The sequence below is a fragment of the Passer montanus genome, unplaced genomic scaffold (assembly GCF_014805655.1).
Source record: "Passer montanus isolate IOZ18808 unplaced genomic scaffold, ASM1480565v1 scaffold31, whole genome shotgun sequence".
In the NCBI taxonomy this organism is placed as follows: domain Eukaryota; kingdom Metazoa; phylum Chordata; class Aves; order Passeriformes; family Passeridae; genus Passer; species Passer montanus.
The window spans coordinates 5836649-5856317 of record NW_024367819.1 but is presented as its reverse complement, the minus strand read 5'-3'; the positions used below and the strand labels follow the sequence as shown (position 1 = coordinate 5856317).

The 19669-nt window shown below is 40.9% G+C and overlaps 1 protein-coding gene across 1 annotated transcript in view; it reads right to left on the bottom strand.

Annotated features, from left to right (window-relative positions):
• The window catches only part of MYO10 (myosin X), a 162817-nt gene that overhangs the window by 66144 nt on the left and 77004 nt on the right, over positions 1 to 19669 (bottom strand). The window contains exon 4 of the mRNA XM_039714801.1: positions 6497 to 6684. Within this exon, the coding sequence (XP_039570735.1) occupies positions 6497 to 6684 (188 nt within the window). The remainder of the gene's footprint in view (positions 1 to 6496; positions 6685 to 19669) is intronic.

Below are 19669 nucleotides of genomic sequence, written 5' to 3'. Positions count from 1 at the left end.
AAGGCACTGACTGCATATGTACACACACCTAGGAGGCAACAAAGAGCTCTCTGAATGTAAACAATTATCCAACACTTCCCACCATCATGTTAAAACAAACTTACAACAAAGACATGGCAAAGGTATAACAACCAAACTAAGAATTATATGGGAGAGTTTGGTAAACATTGCAGCAGTCTAGCTAATGAAGGAGCCCTGCTGGGAGGAGGTGGAAGTTAGAGACACCAATGCACATTCTCACACATAAAGGCCACAATTAATACTGAAACTCTTAGTGAGCTACATACTCTTTAAACAAACTTTTTATATACCTGTTGAAACAAACCAGATTTGTGTGAGTTCAAAATATCCAATTTCCACCTCTCATTACCATCAGAGATATAACCACCACAGGAGAAACCCACAGGAGAACAAAGCTATTTGATAATGCTAAATTGACATTTTAAAAGCAAATTATTAATAAGCAACCTTGCTGATACAAACAGAAGGCAATATACTCAGTTTGTCTTCAAAACCAACACTCCAAAAAGGGAAAGTTTAGATTTGGCTCATTTCCCCAATAGCCTTTCCCTTCAATTACGCAGCCTAAACAGACACTGTGAGCCATTAAGAAATATAACTTGTAGGAAAAGTTTGTCTAATTTGCTCAGTCTTAATCTACAGTAATAGCATTGTATCCTAAGCTGTGTCCTAGCTCCTCATTAAGCTTTACCTAACTCCCGTTTACTCCCAAAGAAAGAGGGTACATTTTGGTCTTACTTCACCTTTTCCATTGTAGCAAGTGGAAATTTTGACTTTGATGGAGCACAACTGGGCACGTGGAGCAAGCCTAGATAATATGACAGTCTTTTGTTGTGCCATTGGTGAGTAATGATGCCATTGAATTTAGGTTACAACAAAGTATAATGATGCTTTCTAGTAAAATGCAAGGAAGAAAGGCATTGCCCATAAATACAGCATGACATTTTCCTGCAAATGAATGTCAATAATAAAATTAGGGAAGAGACATTCAGGAAACATAATGAGACATCTTCATAACTGCCAATATGTTCCAGCAAGTGTGATTCATCCATTATATTTATACCACATCAAACAAATTCTGTAGTGTTTTTTATGTAATTTTACCCTTGATGTCTGGCCTTTTCAGTATTCCTTCCCTTTCTCTTTGAAGGCCCTCACTCACTCATCTCTTCTGCCCAAGAAGAAAAACTTAATATTCCTGCATTCAATACTCACCATAAAAAAAATCCATTTTTACTAGTAATTGTGAGAGAGCGTCTCAAACCCTTGCATTATTCTTGTTTAGTGCAATAAATCACCAAGTAATACACATCTCTTCCTGCCTAATTCTCTCCCTCTGAGCCATGCATATAGCTCAACAGCAGGCACAGGGTGACATTGAAGACATCACCTCTTCCATTGATATCATCCTTCCTCTGCCCCCACCCACTGTCCCTTGATCTGCAGAATCTGTAGTTCTATGGAAGGTGAAAGTTACCCCACTGTAGCTGAGAGCCATTCTACAAGTGCCATTCATTCAAAGCTGATGGAAAAAAATATCTCCTGCACCTCTCTCTGGTACAGCTGGCATTATGCACAATTACATGCTCTTGTTTTTTTCTCAGAACAAGAGAAACTTAGAACTGGTTCAATTCTGAACCTGCCCAGTGTCCTATTTTGACAGTTGCCAATTGGAGATGCCCATGAAAGACAAAGATTATTTTCCTTCTGTGTTCCTTACAGTTTCCAGCTCTTTGCTGTTCAGAGTCTTCCTGATCTAAATCTGGTTTTTACATGTCTTCTAACCCTCAATATATATTTATTTTCTATGAGTTTCTAGCCATACTACCTTAAAGAGCAAATGGTCTTGTTTTTTCAGATCCACCTTCTATTACCTTCATTTGATATCTCTCAGTCCTCATGGTAGAAGGAGAAGCCAACAATTCATCCTGGAGGTCTTTCTGCTGTGCATGACTTGATGGTTAGTGCCCCAAATTCAAGATGCCTGTCTCCATTAGCCATTTCCCATGTTATATTCTTTATTACTTTTTAAAAATTTTCTCTGAACCACTATCAGTTTCACAAAGTCCAAAGGATGGATTTATACAAAGTTCTCTACTCATTTAGTAGTAACCACTCCATTCTATCCACTTTTACAGTTACATGGGATCAACCCTTTAGAGTGCTTAGAAAGCTTTTGCCTACAAGGTCAGTAAAAGGGTGAATTTTTTAATGCAACCTTTCCAGCAACCTTTCCAGCCCATGAGTTTAAGTGCCCAGCTTGTTCCACATCACTACGTTCGGGACTGTGAACATATTAAGTCTGACAGCAGGCCAGAAGGCCCCCACTTAGAAGATCTTTAGACTTTCTCCATGATTTGTTCTATGCAGGGCTAAGGGCACAGCAGCCTGCACTCACGACTGCCACAGCATAAAAAGGGGTCACTGAGAGAGACTCCTCATGCTGAAGGACATAACACTAAATCATTTCCCTGTTCTGTCTGGGTAAGAGTCACAGGAACAGTCTGTAGTGGCTGCTAATTGCTGACACACAGAAGGCACTGCTCCATGACACCTCTGGAACCCCCAGTCCAGCTCCTGAGGGCCAAGTGACCAGAAGCCCCACATGGGGACAGGGCCCAGGAAGGCCAAAGGGTACTTGAACTGAGGCAGGAGGCCAACACGTCTTGATGCTACCTTCTCTTGGAATTTCTACCAGTTGAACACCTCTGGAACCAGGAGTGGTAGCTATACTTGTTCTTTTCTGTATCTTTTCTGCCGTTCTCTCTTTCTTCCTCTAATTCCCTCTTCCCAAAGTTTTGTGTAACTTGAAATCGGATGAGTTTAGAGTTTGCAAAGTTAAAGGGCTAAGTTAATGCTTTGAGAAGTGTTTTATATTGATGGAATGCTGCTCTAAACCTTTGCAAAAGATCTCTGATTTTCTAAAGTTGCCAGAAAAGCTTTTTGTTATTTTAAACCCTTGAGAATATCTTCTCAGTACTTCTCCTGTGCATCTCAGTACACCAAAAATCCTTTAAAGAGTCTCATCAAGTGAAGTATCTGGGGCCTTACAGTCTGCTGCCTTTAAAACCCCAAGGCAGATTCACACAGACAGAACAGGCCCCTTCAGCAATACACTTCATCAAATGCACATCTGAACTTGGGCGCATCAGTCTCACAAGGACACCACACCCATCACAGATCTGGGTCCCATAGAAAAGATTTGTTTCATATTGATTTTCAAGCTGAAAAACAGTAACAAAAAGTTTCAGGCCGTGAGATAATAATAACAGAGAGAACAAATTGGTATCAGACAGTGATTTCCCACTCATGACACTGACTTGAATGTCATACAGAGCAATGGTTGTGGCTCCCCTTACACTTCTTTGGGAGTGCTCTGATGTGAATCAATTACAATTTTATCTGAGAGAAGAGCATGTGTTTTCTTCTGCACAGACTAGATCACCTCACACAGAGCAGCAAAAAAAAAATCCAACCAAACCAAACCTAAAGATATTTTCCTATTCTTGTAATAAAGGCATGGAGGTTTGAACTTGGTCTCAACTTGGAAACTTCAGCTAATCATGGGGCAGCTCAGCCCCTTTCCTACACCAGGACATGCTACTTGGCTATTGCTGAAATTAGATGGATTTTCTTCATGATCCTGAGGCACCCAGCTGAAAAATCAGAAGATGTTTTTAACATGGTGGGTTTTTCCACCCCATTTTAAACGAAACTGGACCCTGCAGTAATTAATGTCTGTTACACACACCAATAAATAAGCATCTCTAGGTGATTCAATTTATCACCTCTTCTGTATTTCCTTCCTTATCACCTCTGACCTGGATGGTTATACAAGAAAAATGGTCTCACATTTAAATTATATTCTGAGTTTTTCTAATTCATGTTCTGCAATTCACCCTCTCAACCCTACCCCAGCTAGAAAAATATACCAATATTAATATTTCAAAACACCAGAAGCTTTTTCACATGTTTTTGAACCCCAAGTGTGAAGAAAGCAGCTCCAAACCAAAGCTGAGCTAATTCTGGGGGCCAGCAGGGGGCACTTCGAGTCCAGAGGATCACCAGAAAGCGATCCAACTGCCTTCCTTTGTGAGGATGTTACAATTTGCTACTGAATGCTGAGATCCCAAGGTCAGGAGCAGCTCAAACTGCCGATCAGAATGTGAATAATTCCCTCATTTTAACCACCGTGTTCTCGAGATGTTTTCGAGAATTTTCCTCTTCATCATCTCTTACACTATTATATTACAATGCAAGACCAGAATATCTGTCTGAGTTAAAACACTAAAGAGCTCCACTTGGCTACGTACTTTTTCAAATGCCAGTAGTAACCAAGAAAGTTAAAGTGACAGTACAGTGACTTGTTACAATGTCTAATTCTAAGCCAGTAAAAGATGCAGGAATGACCAGGACGCTGAATTTACCAAGCACACTGTTTTACCTCCCACTTCCTATGCCCTAAACTAAGCATGTGACAACAGGGACTTTCCTAAGCTGCAGGAAGGCCATGGAAATCTTCAGTAATTTAAAAAAATCCTATTCCGAGTCCTTCACAGATAGAGCAGATAATGCTCTTTTATGAAAGCAGATTTGGCGTTCAATTTTTTTAAATTTGAATTGCATGTTTCCTCAATTTCTGCAGTAACAAGATACCCTTATACGGTTGCATTGTGCCACTTATCTGAAACACAGAACTTACACAAATCACTGTGTCAATCCATATCCACAGTAAACAATTTTAAAAGGGATTCCTAATACAAAAATCCTCCATATTATGGTTTATCTGTACCAAAGCACATGGTTTACAGAGCAGAAAATGCTGAACACTCCCCTGGAACATCACAGACTCCTGCTTATGTCCATTTTAGGACATAACCTCCTTTCCTCCTGGCAGCTTGTAAGAAACTGGAATGAAAGGTAAAATACTGAGACTAGTACAGAATGGCAAAAATACCAGTGGCCACCAGAAATTGTTTTGGTCCCTAAATTTCTGTATACAGGCTGTTCACAAGTAACTGCTTAGCAATAAAAACCAAAATCATGACTCCAGGCTAGCTATTGTCACATAATAAAGTGAATTTTATTTTTGCTTGGACTCTTACTTGAGCTCATCTTTATATGTACAGAACTATGTATTAAATAATAGGAAGGAGAAAAACAGTTAAAGAAAGCTGGAAAAAACACACTCTTCAGCTTTGTCACTGCAAAGCAGAACCTGCCTAGAGGCCAGGGCAGGTGGGCACTGTGACCTGAGAGCCTGCAGAAAGCTCCAAGGCAGGCCTGGCTGTGTTGCAGCTAATCCACATTTCTAACAACAGCTTTAATGCTGAACTACCTACATCAAATCCCCCTCTTATCCATGAAGCCTTGCAACCTGTCCCACAATCTGGAATGTCAGTAGAAAGCGCCTATTGCCAAAGGTGCTGCTCTCACTCTGCCGCATCCCCTCTCTGTCCCACCATCTGCCCCACGCTGCAGTCAGTCCTACAGCCACCATGAGGACTCCTGGGGAAGTCTGGAGACAACCAAAATCATGGCAACTCTTGCCTGAAGAGCTCTACATGTGTAACTTTGGGGTGCAGGATGGTGACAGCAAGTAGGCCTAATCACAAAAACATTGTGAAGGCAAGAGAGGAAAGGGAGGGGAAACACAAGGTCTCCTGACCCTCTGAGCATCACCCCCTGTCCAGAGCCCGGTGGTCAGGGCCATGCTGCAGTGACCTGTTCCTCCCTATCTGGTGGGCCAGACTTTGGTCTCCCTGCCTGTGTGTGAGCCAGCACAGCTGAGCTGGCAGGGCTAGGGAATGGGAAAAGAGCTGGCTGCATTTTCAGCTCTCCTGGAGCCAGAAGGAAGGAGGAGCTGAAAGCAGTGAAAAGCTATTGAAATGCCAACTGCTCCCTAACGCACACTCGGCCACAGCCAGATCCTGAATACCAGCGGCACAGTGGTTCAAACGGGAAGCTATTAAATCACCATTAAATTAAAGCACAACAAGATTAAGCAAGGAAGATTAATCAGGCAGAATTAAGTGGCTGAAATGTGGAGGGGTTTCTCCTTTGCTATCTTTATTTATTGCATATCTCAAGAACTGGTAGGGTAATTTTTTCTTTTCCTCTCCATACAGGAATCAAGGTCTAGTGGTGACAAACTACGGAGATGCACAGAGATGTTTAAAGTGGTGGGAAAACACTAAGTGGAACATTTGATGTGTCAAGACCAAAAAATGCCCAAAAATTCAACAGAGTTTTTCACTAAATATAATTGTAAGATGCATAAAAAAACCCAAAACTGTTTTGTTAGAGGTGCACAGAATGACACAAAACAAGTCCAGAACTCTCTTGAAGCGGTGCTGTTTAAAAAGCCTGCTTTCTTTTGGAGTTATCCCCACGTGGCCCACAGCCATGCTCCCAAACCACCTCGAAGGACTCACCATCAGGGACACCCAGAGGGGCAGCAGCAGCCTCCACTCACCTGATGAGGATGCACTGGTTGTCGTGGCGCTTCCAGAGGCAGCGGTAGCACTCGTTGGCCACGGCGAAGATGTGAGGCGCGATCTCTCCCATGTGGTGCTTGCTGTACCGCTCCACGGCGGCGCGGTCGTACAGCCCCGGGATGCTCTTGTAGGGGTTCACGGAGGCAACTATCGAACCGATGTAGGTCTGCAAAACACAGCACCCCCAGGGCTGTTAGCACACGTGTGGTGGAACAGATTAACACTCTAACAACAGACAAGAAATACAGATTTGCAAAACCATAACAATCCTTTGGATAAAGGTGGCCAGCAATTTTCCCCAATTTCTTCCTCTCAAGAAAAGCAACCAAAGGGCAAAAGTTGTTGCCACCTCTGTCATATTCTCAGGCTTACCCCACTTATAACAGTGAGCTTACTGACTGTACAAATCCCTGCCTTAATGCTGCTTACAGCTGCATGGTAATTCCTATCAGCACTGGCCTACAGCTGCTTCTCATGTGTCCTTAGGGACTTGCTGAACTTACTAAAAACCTGACTGAGCCCAAAGTAATGATGGAAAAGTCTGTATTTCCATGTAGAGTATCCAAGTCCTTCTCTGCTACTCACTTTTAAAACAGAAATTACAGGCATTATGGTAGACACTAGGACAATCATATTTAGAATAGCAGTCTCTAAGAAAAGCACGTGAAGCGGCAGATGCTCCAAAGACACTGGGTTTCTGCAACATTTTTAATATTAGTTAGATGCAGGACAGCAGCTGGCAAGTCATTAATTTCTATCCCACTGCAATTAGAGAGCACATCAGTCAAAACCACCCAGGTAGCAGCTTATGCCCATTCCCATTGCCTTAACTCATTAGGCTGCAGTAACCTGATCATTTTCAACAGTCTGTTCACAATGCTGTTCAATTTCTCCCTCACCCTCTATCCACTTCAATATACTTTTCTAATAAAATCCCATTCAGTGAGGTAGGAGATAACATTAAGCATGCTATCTCCACAGTTTCTGGGGCATGTGAAATTAATTGATATACTGTACAGCATGTGCAGTGTTACTTCTGCGGTACCAATTCCATCTCGTTAAACGCCCTTTCTGTGCTTACAGGCAGGAAGCTGACACCTGGCTTCAACAGCCCTGCTCTGGACTGGTGAGGAGCCAGGCAGGACAGCCTCCAGCCATGTAACACAGCCCCCATGTCCAGACAGGTGCCTCACAAGCAGTCAACCCTCTCTTCACTGACAGGAACCAGCTGTGAAGCTGACAGCAGGACTGAGGATCTCTTCATCTTCACAGCACCCTAACCAGAGATGGATGGGTAAGGGGAGCAGCATCTTGCAAACCCCTGAAAGGCAGCCCCATGTGCCCTTCCTGCAGCCTCCTTCTTGAAGCCACCAAAGGGACCATCAGTTCCCCTATACATTCCTTTCCCCCTTATCAGTCTCTTTTGCAGCATTTACAGCACACATCTACCTGCCTCCCTCTTTTTCTCCTTAATTAACATGCAATTATCGCTGTGTATCAGCTCTCCTTTCTCACTGTTACCCTGCTGTTACAGTCCCCATTATCCACCTGTTCACCCTCCATCAGGCCCGACACAAATTGCAGCCTTGAGCTTTTGCTAAGGGAACTGCACCAGTGTCCTTGAAATCATGACAATTTTATTAGCAGTAAGGGAAACATCCCTCCTCACTGTAACTCTAGCACCTTTTACCGAGGGGCGAATTTTCAATCTGTGTGTTTTATAACACCACCCCCCACCCTCCCATGCTGTGCAACAGCTCAGAAGATTTCATCTAGAAGAGAGATACCATTTCAACATGAGATCGTATCGCAGCACAATTACAGCACTGAGACAACAGCTTAATTTCCTGGGATCATCCCCTCTTGGACTCTTAAATAAGTAATAAGTGACAAGGAAGGCTCTGAAAACAAACTTCCTCTGTTTGATACATATTTCAGCACAGATTGCACAGGGAAAAATTTTAAGACGCTTCTTTTTTAATTACATGACTGCAGTGCAAGTATGACCAATAAAAGAGACTGCTACAGATCTTCCTCTTTCCCTTATTAAAGTCTGGCTGAAGTCTTTGGAAAAGAGTAACTTGAGGCACATCATCACAACAGATGCCATGGCAAAGATGTAAATACAAAAATCCCCATGAAACGTGATACCATCTTGCTTCATAAGTAAATAATCACTCTATATCTTCTGCAAAAGAAAGTACCTGACAGAACAATTCCTCCACGATAAAGCACTGGCGAAACTGCATCACTATGGGCTACCCACTGTGACTTTTTTTTACTTTTTATTTTCTTTATTTTTTTTTCATTTCTTTTTTTACTGTTTTGCTTCTCTTCAAAACAGTAAATATCAGAAGAGGTGACAGCAGTCCACTTCTGCATATGCTCATTTAAAATGGTGCAGTCTTTCAGATGACTTCAGCACATTTTTTTTAAAGTGACAGAAAGACTTCCAGAATATTAGTCATTACTGTGAATTATAAAAGCTTATTAAATAAAGTGAGCTGGCTTCATTGCCTTGTAATTCAATAAGTATAATAGAGAAATGGGTGGTGTATTATGGCAATAAAAAGAAACCTGGTGAACAGCAGAAATCATACTGGTGAAAAAATCACTCCAATGAGTAATGCTTAGGACATGTCACTATTTTAAAAAATTCCTTCTCTCTATCGTTTTCTTTCAGCAAAAACATGAAGAACCACAGTCTCTACTGACGAAGGTGCAGCTTTGTGGTTCCAGTCTTCTGGTGCTTTAAGTATGTACTACCTGCAGGACAAGCTAAATGCATGCACAAACTGCCACCAAATTATAATGGCACATGCCAGAACAAACCCAGGACTTCAAAAAACAACTGCCTCATCCCAAGGCAAGATAATGAAAAAAGTATATTTTTCACAGACACAGTGTAACACATTTATCACCTACCAGGTGTCACAGTCCAACCCAGGGGTACCCACAACCAGCTTAGTCTGCATGGATTAAGGAGTTAGCTGGACCAAGAAAAAGTTTTGCCTTAACCCAAGGTAGTTCAGCAAAGTATCAATGGGTTGAAGCAGCACTGTTGTTAAAAACTATTCAAGTTATTTTAAATGGTCACATTAAAAGACAAATCTTCCAGAAGTCTTTGTAAATTGCCTCTGGGATACTCCACTGCAGCAAGATCTGCTGCTGCAAGAATAATCTCCTACATCATTTCCAGGCTTACTACTTATCCCATCCAGTACCTATCACAAGGTCTTAGTAGAAGCAGTATTTTATAAGCAGTAGATCCTAGACTGGCATCTCTAAGAGCCCCAAAATTAGGGACCTGGAGGAGGGGGGAAGGATACATGTACTCCCATGAAGAATGATACCACCTCTCAGTTTTATAGAATCACAGAACAGCCTGGGCTGGAAGGAGAACAATGGTGATGTAGTTCCAACACCCCTGTCATGGGCAGGGACACCTTCCACTAGAACAGATTGCACAATGCCCTATCCAATGTGGCATTTAACACTTCCAGGGATGGGGCATCCACAACTTCCCTACACAAATAGTTCCAGTGCCCCCACTGTTACAGCAAAGAATTTCTTCCCAATATCTAACCTAAACATACTCTCTTCCAGTTTGGAGCCATTCTCCCTTGTCCTGCCAGTACACGCCCCCGTAAAAAGTCCCTCTCAATCTTTCTTGTAGACTCCTTCCCTTACCCTCACTTGGAGACCCTGAGCAGCCACACAGCACAACCCCTTTCTTGCAGGGCACACCTTCTGGGCTGGCAAATGCAAGCATCTTAGGAGCAGGTTAAACCAGTGGGAAAATACATGAAAATGCAGGACTGCTCAGTAGACATGTGTTGTCTCCTGAGCACCATTTCTGCATCAGACATCAGCATATGGCAAATTAAACGAGTTAGCAACCAGAAGCAGGATCTCTAAATTATGTATTATGCCAACATCACAAAGCAGGTGAAATTTCAGAAAAAATATTTTCACATAAGAATGACACTTCCACTTTGCTTGTAAGACAGTAATCTAAATTTTCTTTTTGTTCTTTGCAGTTTCTAATCTGATTCTGGAAGTCAATAATTACCTATTTTAATGAAAGCATTCCAAAGCAATTATGAATGGGAGAAATGCTGCCAGAGCACTACCACGCAGACAGGGGAGTTCTGAAGACTTCCAGTTGAAATAGTTTGAGAGTTTTTTCAGTGATATACTGTGAGAACTCCTGTTAGAAGACTGACCCCTTAAATGCACGGCAATGAACGGGGCAGTTTACTATTCCCTGATATATGACTAACTCAAGGCTTCACACAGAACCACACACAAACTCTTGAACTACTTTGGTACAGACTAAACCAGCAACAACTTGTTATCAGATCATGGCTAATATATTTATTTAAACCAAAGAATAAATGAGAGTTGAGTTAGTCAGCCTGAATCCCAATGCAGCACTTTGATTACTGTATTAAAGGTTGGGTTTCTTTTGCACTTTCAAACTTTTATTGGAATTTTACATTGTTAACTCATCTCCTAAAACACTTTCACTCACAAACCACAGACACTCCTGCTCCCCCTTTCAGTAAAAAGGGAAAACAAGATTGTTTGCTGATCCTCTACAAGGACTTTCAAAATTAAAGGTTCCAATCCTATCTTCTCGGCTAGACACTGAGTAAGGCAAGACAAAATGAAAGATGTACTTCAGAAAGGAAGAGATTTTTTTATCAGTTCTTTGAATGCTTTTTGTTTTGTTTGTTGCCTTCTGATAGCAATTAGCTTTGAGCCTCTGTCTTGAATTCATCCCACAGTTCTTCAAACACTGAAAAACAATTTATTCTTTAACAAGAGCAGACAAAGACTGCGGATACCCACGGAAATACTCTAGCAAAACTTAATATAGTCAGAGTAGTCCTGTCTGACATGAGAGGGTGGAGTTTTTAAATAAAGACACAATCAATTTATTTCAGTTTGGTGCCAAATGAATCTAAATGACATACAAGCTTTTATTGATTCAAATACACTTTAGTGTATTTTACACTTAGTATTACAAGAAAAAAAATTGCAATATAGCAAAAAAATACAGTTTGAAATGTTACTTTCTCATGTGGAAAAGGCTTTCAAATTAAAAGAGAAAAAGGTGGCATAAGAAATTTCCTCCTCAATTTTTTTCAAGTTCTCTATAATAGAAAAGCAATGAAAAAGAAACTGTCCTAATGGAAGACCACTTCATTATTCCTATAAATCAAACATACTGAATACACCAGAGCCACCCTGCTTTTCATCTTTTCTCCTTCACAGATGCTTTTTAGAATTTTGGGGTATATCCTTTCAGGTTTGTTCCATATCCAGCAATCATACACCTTGCACTTCTTCCCTTTTATGTCAAAACTTCTCCACAATAACTTTTCTGTTTCTGAGGATGCTTTATGATATCTCTGTTCTATCCAAGCTCGCTTTTTCCATGTAAGGTCCTTAAATTTATTCTACACTGCCCTTCTCATGACCTTTCACTCTCTACATCAAGGTGTCCCTCTGTACTTCACAGACTTGTAGCATCTGAGACATCCCAATTATCCTGCTTTAACAAATAAATAAATAAAAAGGGGAAAGCAGGGAAGGACACACACTTAGGCTCTCCATATCTCATGCTACAGGGAGAAGGCAGAAGAAGACTGGAGGACTCTGTTGAAACACATTATGTGCTGCTCCTGAACTAAATCTTTGATCAACAATCTCAACAGAAATTAAAACTGCTTGCATTATTAAAACAGGCACAAGAAGACTGCATTACTCTATTTCTTTATAAAACTGTGTTTCTTTACTACCACCCAAAAATCAAAATATTTTTCACAGCTTGGAACTAGAGATGCTAGAACAGATCAAATACAGAAATAAAGATGCTTTGTTACAGATTTATACACTAAAATCAGGAGAAACAGGACATTGTCCAACTCTCTTATGAGCACTTTCAAGCCTTTCTTTTTTAGAGCATGAAAACTCTGTTATTACAGAAAGAAAAGCATGCTTACTGATGCCTCAAAAAATATGTTTCTGGACCATTTTTGAAAAACTACTGAATTTCCTGGAGTCTCTTAAGGAACTGATTCTGTGTCTGAAAAGTAAAAGTAGTTTTTTTAAAAAATGGGGTATTGGTATCAACCTGCCAATTTATTCCACAAGTATTACTTTCTGGGCTTACCCTTAATATATGGGAAACTTCAAATTAAACTGCAGTACAAGTGGCTCACTTCAAAGCTACTTCTATGTTACTTTTACAAAAGGCATGGGCAAAGATTTTTATCACCATTCCACACAACCTCTGCATCTCACATACTTTTAAATCATCACAGCTACAGGAACCTTACCAAATAAAACCAGTGTTTTCACAGAACATGCAGCAGCAAGCAACTTTTAAAAGACCACAAAACAGTCATCAAACTTTGTTATGTTTTCAACACCAAATTTTAAGGTGTCAGGATGAAAAACCTGGGAACAGAAGAGTTTGGTCCACACTGCAGCTATGGCCTTTGTGGTTTAGAGCTCTCTCAGGTGAAAGGATTGATGGTAATCAGGGTTGAGCTTATTCTGTGGCAAAGACAACCAAATGTCTACCACATACACATCAGCAGAAAAAGGAGAAAGATGGCTGGGCCACATTTTGGTGTGCTTTTTAGGGGAGGCAGAATAAGGGGCGATGGTATGCCATAAAGAAGATGGTAATTAATGCTCTCATTCATGGGAGGATCTCGATTTATCCTCACTGTGGTAAGTATACCCTGTCTTTCAGCTAGCCCCATGCTAATTTCAGTGGGACAGATTCCAGTTGTCTCATGTCTGAAGCAAAGCTTCTTTCTTAAAAACCATAATCGAAGTGAAGTACTAAACTACAATTTAATGTTTTTTAAAACTACATGTTTTAAATGTTTTCAACCAGTCAAGCCATTTCTAAGATAGAAATGCCATACTCTATAATCACCCTTACATGCTTGGGCTCCTGCAGTCCTCACCATGTCTGGTGACTCATGGTGAACGTCCAACCACCCAAATTTACATCAGCTTTGCTTTTCTCTATATCTGTGTTCCTTGTTATTGCACTCAACATTAGGACCTCTAAACTGTCATTTTTTTCTTATTAAGTTCACCTGTAGGATTGATTGTAAAATGAGCAGCTTGTAAATACACAAGCCACACTACAAATACAAGAGTTAGCACCCACAGGAGAGGACCTTTAGATGACATAGAATGTCACTAGAAAGATCAGCTACCTACAGCCAAGACTCATATTCTACATGTTCTCCTTGTCACTGTTTTTGGAAACTGTCTTCTCACACTGCTCAGCTGTATTTTCAAACCATGTCCTTCAGTCCTTGATGGAAACTGCAGCAGCCTCTCCTACAAACCACTTCCCTGCTGGCCTTTTTTCCTTCTGTGCTGAGCACAGAACAGATCCAAGGCACAACAGACCCAGGCCTTTTCAAAGCCAGGCTTTATGCTTGGTTCCACCAGCACAGCTCACAAGATTGTGAAATAGTTTTGGACAATTTAATATGTGATTTCAGGTGATCACAGGCAACTGTTGGGCAACAGGACACCCTCTTAGATGCAGCCTTGTCAGTGATGTTGACCCTACAATCCAGCTAATGTGACCTTAATCTTCCCTTGGTGCAAGTGTTAAGCAACACCACCCTGTTCCCAAGCCCCTCCAAGGGCAAAGGCTGTGCTATCTCTTCAGGAAAAATGTTGTACTTTGTAACCCAGCTACCTTAACTTCTGCACTAAGAGATTCCTTCAGCTTCAATCTTGCACGTTCATCGAGTCCTTGTTCTAGGAAGCTAAATGAAACTGTGTAGGTCTGTTTCTTAAGGGTAAAAACCTGGGATTTGGTCACATTAGTTGCCAATGTAAACACCCCAAACTGCACTGAGGCAGATGCCTTTCTGCCTCCACAGAAGGCTCAGAGATGGTGAAAACCTCTCCACCTGGTTAAGAGATACGCTCACAGCTTAATCTCATCTTCTTTTTCTCTATTTTCTCTTATTGTACAGATTGTTCATATGGACGGGGATTACTCAAGGAAAGACTACAAGTGTTATTCTGAATCCACACAAAAAGCAATCTAGTTAGGAAGCATGAAACCTATATAAAGAAAGGTTGATAAAAGAGCACTGTTACAACCAAAGGTAAAAACCAAACCAGCAGATAATAATACAGATGTCATTTTTTCTTCTTGAAGATATTCACAGATCTCTGGCAGTTTTTCTCATGTATAAAAAGCACCAAGTCTCCTTGTTTTTACTGCACTTTTTTGCTGACTAATACAACGCAATCTCTACCATGCAGCAGTCCTATCTACTGGGTCACAGTAATGATTTTTTGTACAGTTTTCATATAAACAATTACTGAAGAATTTCTCTCTTTGCCATTGCCACACAGATAAAGGCAGTGACCTCCTGAACACAAACACGATTGATCAGAACAAGACATTGATTTTGGTTATTTTCATGGGCTGCAATACAGCATGTGAAAATAACTTTGCAGAGGAGACTGTAGCAATCTGTGAGCACAGTTTTAACCAGGCGAGCTCTAGCTCAAATCAAAAAAGGCCTCACAAAAAGCAGAGACCCCATGGCTTATCACTTCATTTCAAATGGCCTGTGGCACAAACTAGTTCTTCCTCCTGCTCTGTTATTGCACAATGCTCAAATGAGCCTTTCAAAACTGTCTGAAGGTCTAATTTACCCTCCAGCAAGGAAAAGAAAAAAATGGTCTTCTTCCTTCCTATACATTCATACTGGAGAGATGAAGGGGCTTTTCAGAGAAAATACACACAAAGGAAAACCAAAATGCCGGTAAAACGATGAACCAAAGAGCAGTGTCTCTAGAACACTGGTGAAATATTTTTCTATAAAGCTTCACAGATCTGTTTAATTCTTCCTAAAAGTACTTTACATACTGATATCCAGATTTCCATAACTTCTGTGGCTCTTTAATATTTGAAGACCTCTTCTGTAGAAAGGGCTTTTTTAGGAGGAAAGCATGAAGAGCAGGAATTACTCTTTAACAGAGCATGAAAAGAGAAATCAAAAGCCAGCATAACTGAAATCTATGTCTATGCCAGGTAGTTAGCTGGATGGCACTGAACTGCAGCCAAATATCTGTCAGTGGAGAAATCAGGACTGAGATGGCAAATGGAATTAACTGTCAAAAATCTGCTAAATGGAGCTTTTGGATTCCGTTTGCTTTTAAAAGGAGAGACTCACAAACATCAAAGGGAAAAAGCTGAAACTGTCTGTGAGAAAGGGACCACCTCTTTTCAAATAAAAATAACAGGCTGGCTATGAATCAATAATCCATTTACACAGATAAACAATAGCTATAAAAGTTAATTCACTCCCAACTTAAATGGGTTGTTTGCAGCCTTTCTAGTATTAAACTGCTAGAATATTTGCATAAGACAGTTGGACCGTGCAGCACAGGCAGGAAATTTTGCACAGCTCGCTTTACAGTAAAAGCCTAACTCATGTAAAACGTGCTGGTGACAGGTAAGCACCCTAAGTTTTGGAGCCCAGATTCCTGTCCTCCTTTCAATGACTTGGCTAGACTGAGAACAACAGATGTTACAGAAAGGAGCCAAAGCTTACCTCCAAGTGAGGCAATGGCACGTGCAGAAGCATTCAGCACCGTTTGCAAAAGCTCTGACTGAACAGCACTAAGCTGCTGTTGTTGTTGTTGGCATTTGTGCAAATGTCTTATAATTTTTCTTTTGATTCTCCATGTTGGTCTGCTTTCTGTTTTTGGCTCATAGAGTTAGCAGTGACATGCAATAAACGAACACTAGCCTTCAAATCTGAGAAGACGTTAGCAATAGATACTATCACCAATGACAAAATCTGCACATGATGCAGATTTCTGCTTTGCAGTTTTCTATATGAAGTTACCATCCAAGATAGCTTAGAGCTTTTGTATTACAAATAGAGCACTCATGGAAGTCAACAGAAACTGACCCTGTTGCCAGTCCATCTATTATTTATTCCCCAACCAACCAACTGAGAAAAAAAATACTGATACAGAGCAGAATAGAAAGAGCAAGCTTTCATGTTTTAATAAAACTTTGACTTCTTCATCCTCTCCACCTCTCTAAAGCAGGCCACTGATGCTAGCAGGTGAGATCCTTACTGCCGTGTGTACACCCAGCAGGTTACCAACACCCCCTAATGCGCTGCAAACCGTAATATAAATTTATCTGTTGGAGCAGGCATTGCACACATGCGGCCACTGCACACACTGCCAAGTGTTTGTGTAGCTGTGGCATACATGGCTATGTACTCAGTGACACACACCTATCATTTCTTTTAATGCTATCACATTGATCACAAGACCTCAGGCTGAAATACTTCCTTGGATCTGAAAATAGGCACCTTTAAAATCCGCAGTATTTTCAGTTGAGGACTTTGTGAGGACGGAGTTCAGACAAACAATCTTTATTGTTGTTGTTGTTATTACAACTATTAGCAGTTCCACAAGTCATGCAGAATGGAGGAAGTCAGAAGCAAGGCTGGTTAACTAACTGATGGCATTTGTTTACTTCTCATATCATTACAGCTATGTTTCTCCATTAACACATATTTAAAAAAACCCAAAAAACCAAAAAACAATAATTTGCCTGTGGTAGACAATTTTTGATCTATATAACTGACCAGCCTTTAGAAATAACAATCACCAGTAATAAATTTCACTAGATTTCCAATTAAAACCCTGCTGCGTTTTTATAGATCTTTGTCTGCTGCTCTCTAGTAACAGATGTGAAATGGAAGCTGTAATTAATGCTTGGAGACAGGAACTCGCTTTGAACCGCATTTTGAAAACATTATCTGATGTGTGCAAGCATAACATTCTAATTATGGAGGTAAGCAGCCATGTATAGGCATTTGTCATGCATTCTCAGTAACAGCATTCTCTGCTTCCACACTTCTGTGGAAAGAGCTGGTGGCAAGAATTTTCCCCATCTTCTCAGTAGCACAGGAAGGCGTAAAAAACACTGTGATTCCGCAGCACACTTTGAAGATTTCTTTACTGTAAAAGGAGAGCAATTAAATAAACAGCAGCTTCCCCAGTGACCACAGAGCAGATCCTGCAAACCGGTTACCTGGGACTGCTCTAGAGCACTGGATGCCTCTGGAGAGGCACCACGCAAGCACAGCTGGATTGCAGAAAAGACCAAGATAAATGTACTTCTTGGGGCCAGTGTAATTGTTCTAGGGACAGGAACTGTTTTTATATATGTTTTATGGTACTAATTAATGACACAGTTTCTGGGTATCGTCTGGGGTTTTTTAAGTCCATGGCCCACAATTATTTATAACAAGGCACACAACAGGCCAAAGACCAAGACTGTTGAGCTCTCCAGGACATTGTAGGGGTCCATGACATATATTCTCTTTAGGTTCAGTTTCCGCATGGCATGTGTCCAACTTTTTCCATTTAAGAAACGAGTCATGAGGTTTTGTTTATTAGTAAACACTTTTAGGTTATGGTTTAATGGTATTTATGGTGGCATCCAGTCAAAGGCTGGTCTTGAAGACATTGGAGGTCCTTTCCAACCTCAGTGATTCTATGATTCTATTGGCTTCTACTCATCTTCCTTTGTTTCTCTGCCTTCACCTACAACTTGTGTCCATGTTAGAGGACATCTGAGCAGGAGTGCTGTGGAAGTGTATGAATTATATCTGTCTGCATTACATCAGCCACGACTTTAGTGTGCCCCACTGTAGCATGCAGCAATATCCACTTCCTGCTGACCATCATAGCACGGTACAGAGTAACTGCACTGGATCCAAAAGGAGTTTTACTGTACTCGGAAAAAAACCAAATATGCAAAAACCCAGAAAAACAAGTCATAGAGAGCAACTGACCTAGATACTAAAGTGTCTGTGTCTGCAAACAGAATTTGAAAAAGCCCCTCTGGTGATTATTGATTAATACAGCACAAACATCAACTAGTTGCCTCTGGGAGCCCTCATGACTTCGAGGGAGATAAACTATCTAATTACTGCAAGCTTAACAAACTACAACTGAATGTGCTGCTTAAGTAAATAAACACTAATAGATTTAAAAATCAATGCATAAATAACTGAAAATCCCTTTTAAGAACAGATAGAACTGAGCATTCTGTACAATGAAGTGGCTAGGAGCTCTGCAACAACCTTGTCAGGGAAGAGACAACTTTTCCAGTTTAACACCTTTTTCAAAAATTGGATAAATGTTGCTTTTTTATCCAAGTTATTCAATGTTTGTTGCTTCAGCTGAAGAGAAAAGGGAAGCTAGCCATGAAAACTGAGCTCCTAATTACCACCATCCTCCCTCTGATGTGGATGTGCCTGGTACAGCACTACATGTCGACGTGGCTGGTACAGAACTTTTCATACATATGCAGGCAGACATAACAGATGGTTATAATTATCTATGGGCGAGTTGCAGTCCTAATTTGAGAGTGAGCAAAAATAGGTTGTGTTGTCCCTCACCCTTCCTGAACACCACACCCGACTGTTGGACAACCTGGAAGTCATTCTCCCTCCCCATCAGGGGAGGGTGACCAAGGGACCACCACACTGCAGCCCAAGCAGAACGCTGCCCTGGGCATGGTGCACATCCTCCACCTAAACAAGACAAGCATGTGTCAAGTCACCATCAACACTACAAAGATAGATGTGCCTACCTATTAATTAAGTTAATTTCTTAATTTAATTCTAAAGGAAAAAGCTAATCAAAAGGGTTTTGAAACTTGTTTATTGTTTGAACTCATACAAATGAGAGTGGATATGACACTGAAAGCCTCAGCACTGACCTGTACAATATATACTGCAGCTATTTCCAACCTGCCTCTCACCTCAGCAAAAGCTGCTCTCTCACTCTCCACTCTGCTTTTCTGAAATTTGCTCACCTGCATCAATAACCAACCACTGGCAGAGACAAGACAACTGCAACTCATCCCAGAGCCAGTCCAAACACCATAATTTGTGCAACTCAAAGCACAATCCACGCTGTGTGGTTTATGGAAGTCTCTCCAAGGCTAAGCCAGTCTGCTCCGCAGTGTGTACTTAACTAAAAGTAAACCAGAATCAACAGCTTGGGAACAATTTCCCTTTGAATGTCAACAAGAGTGGCTGCCA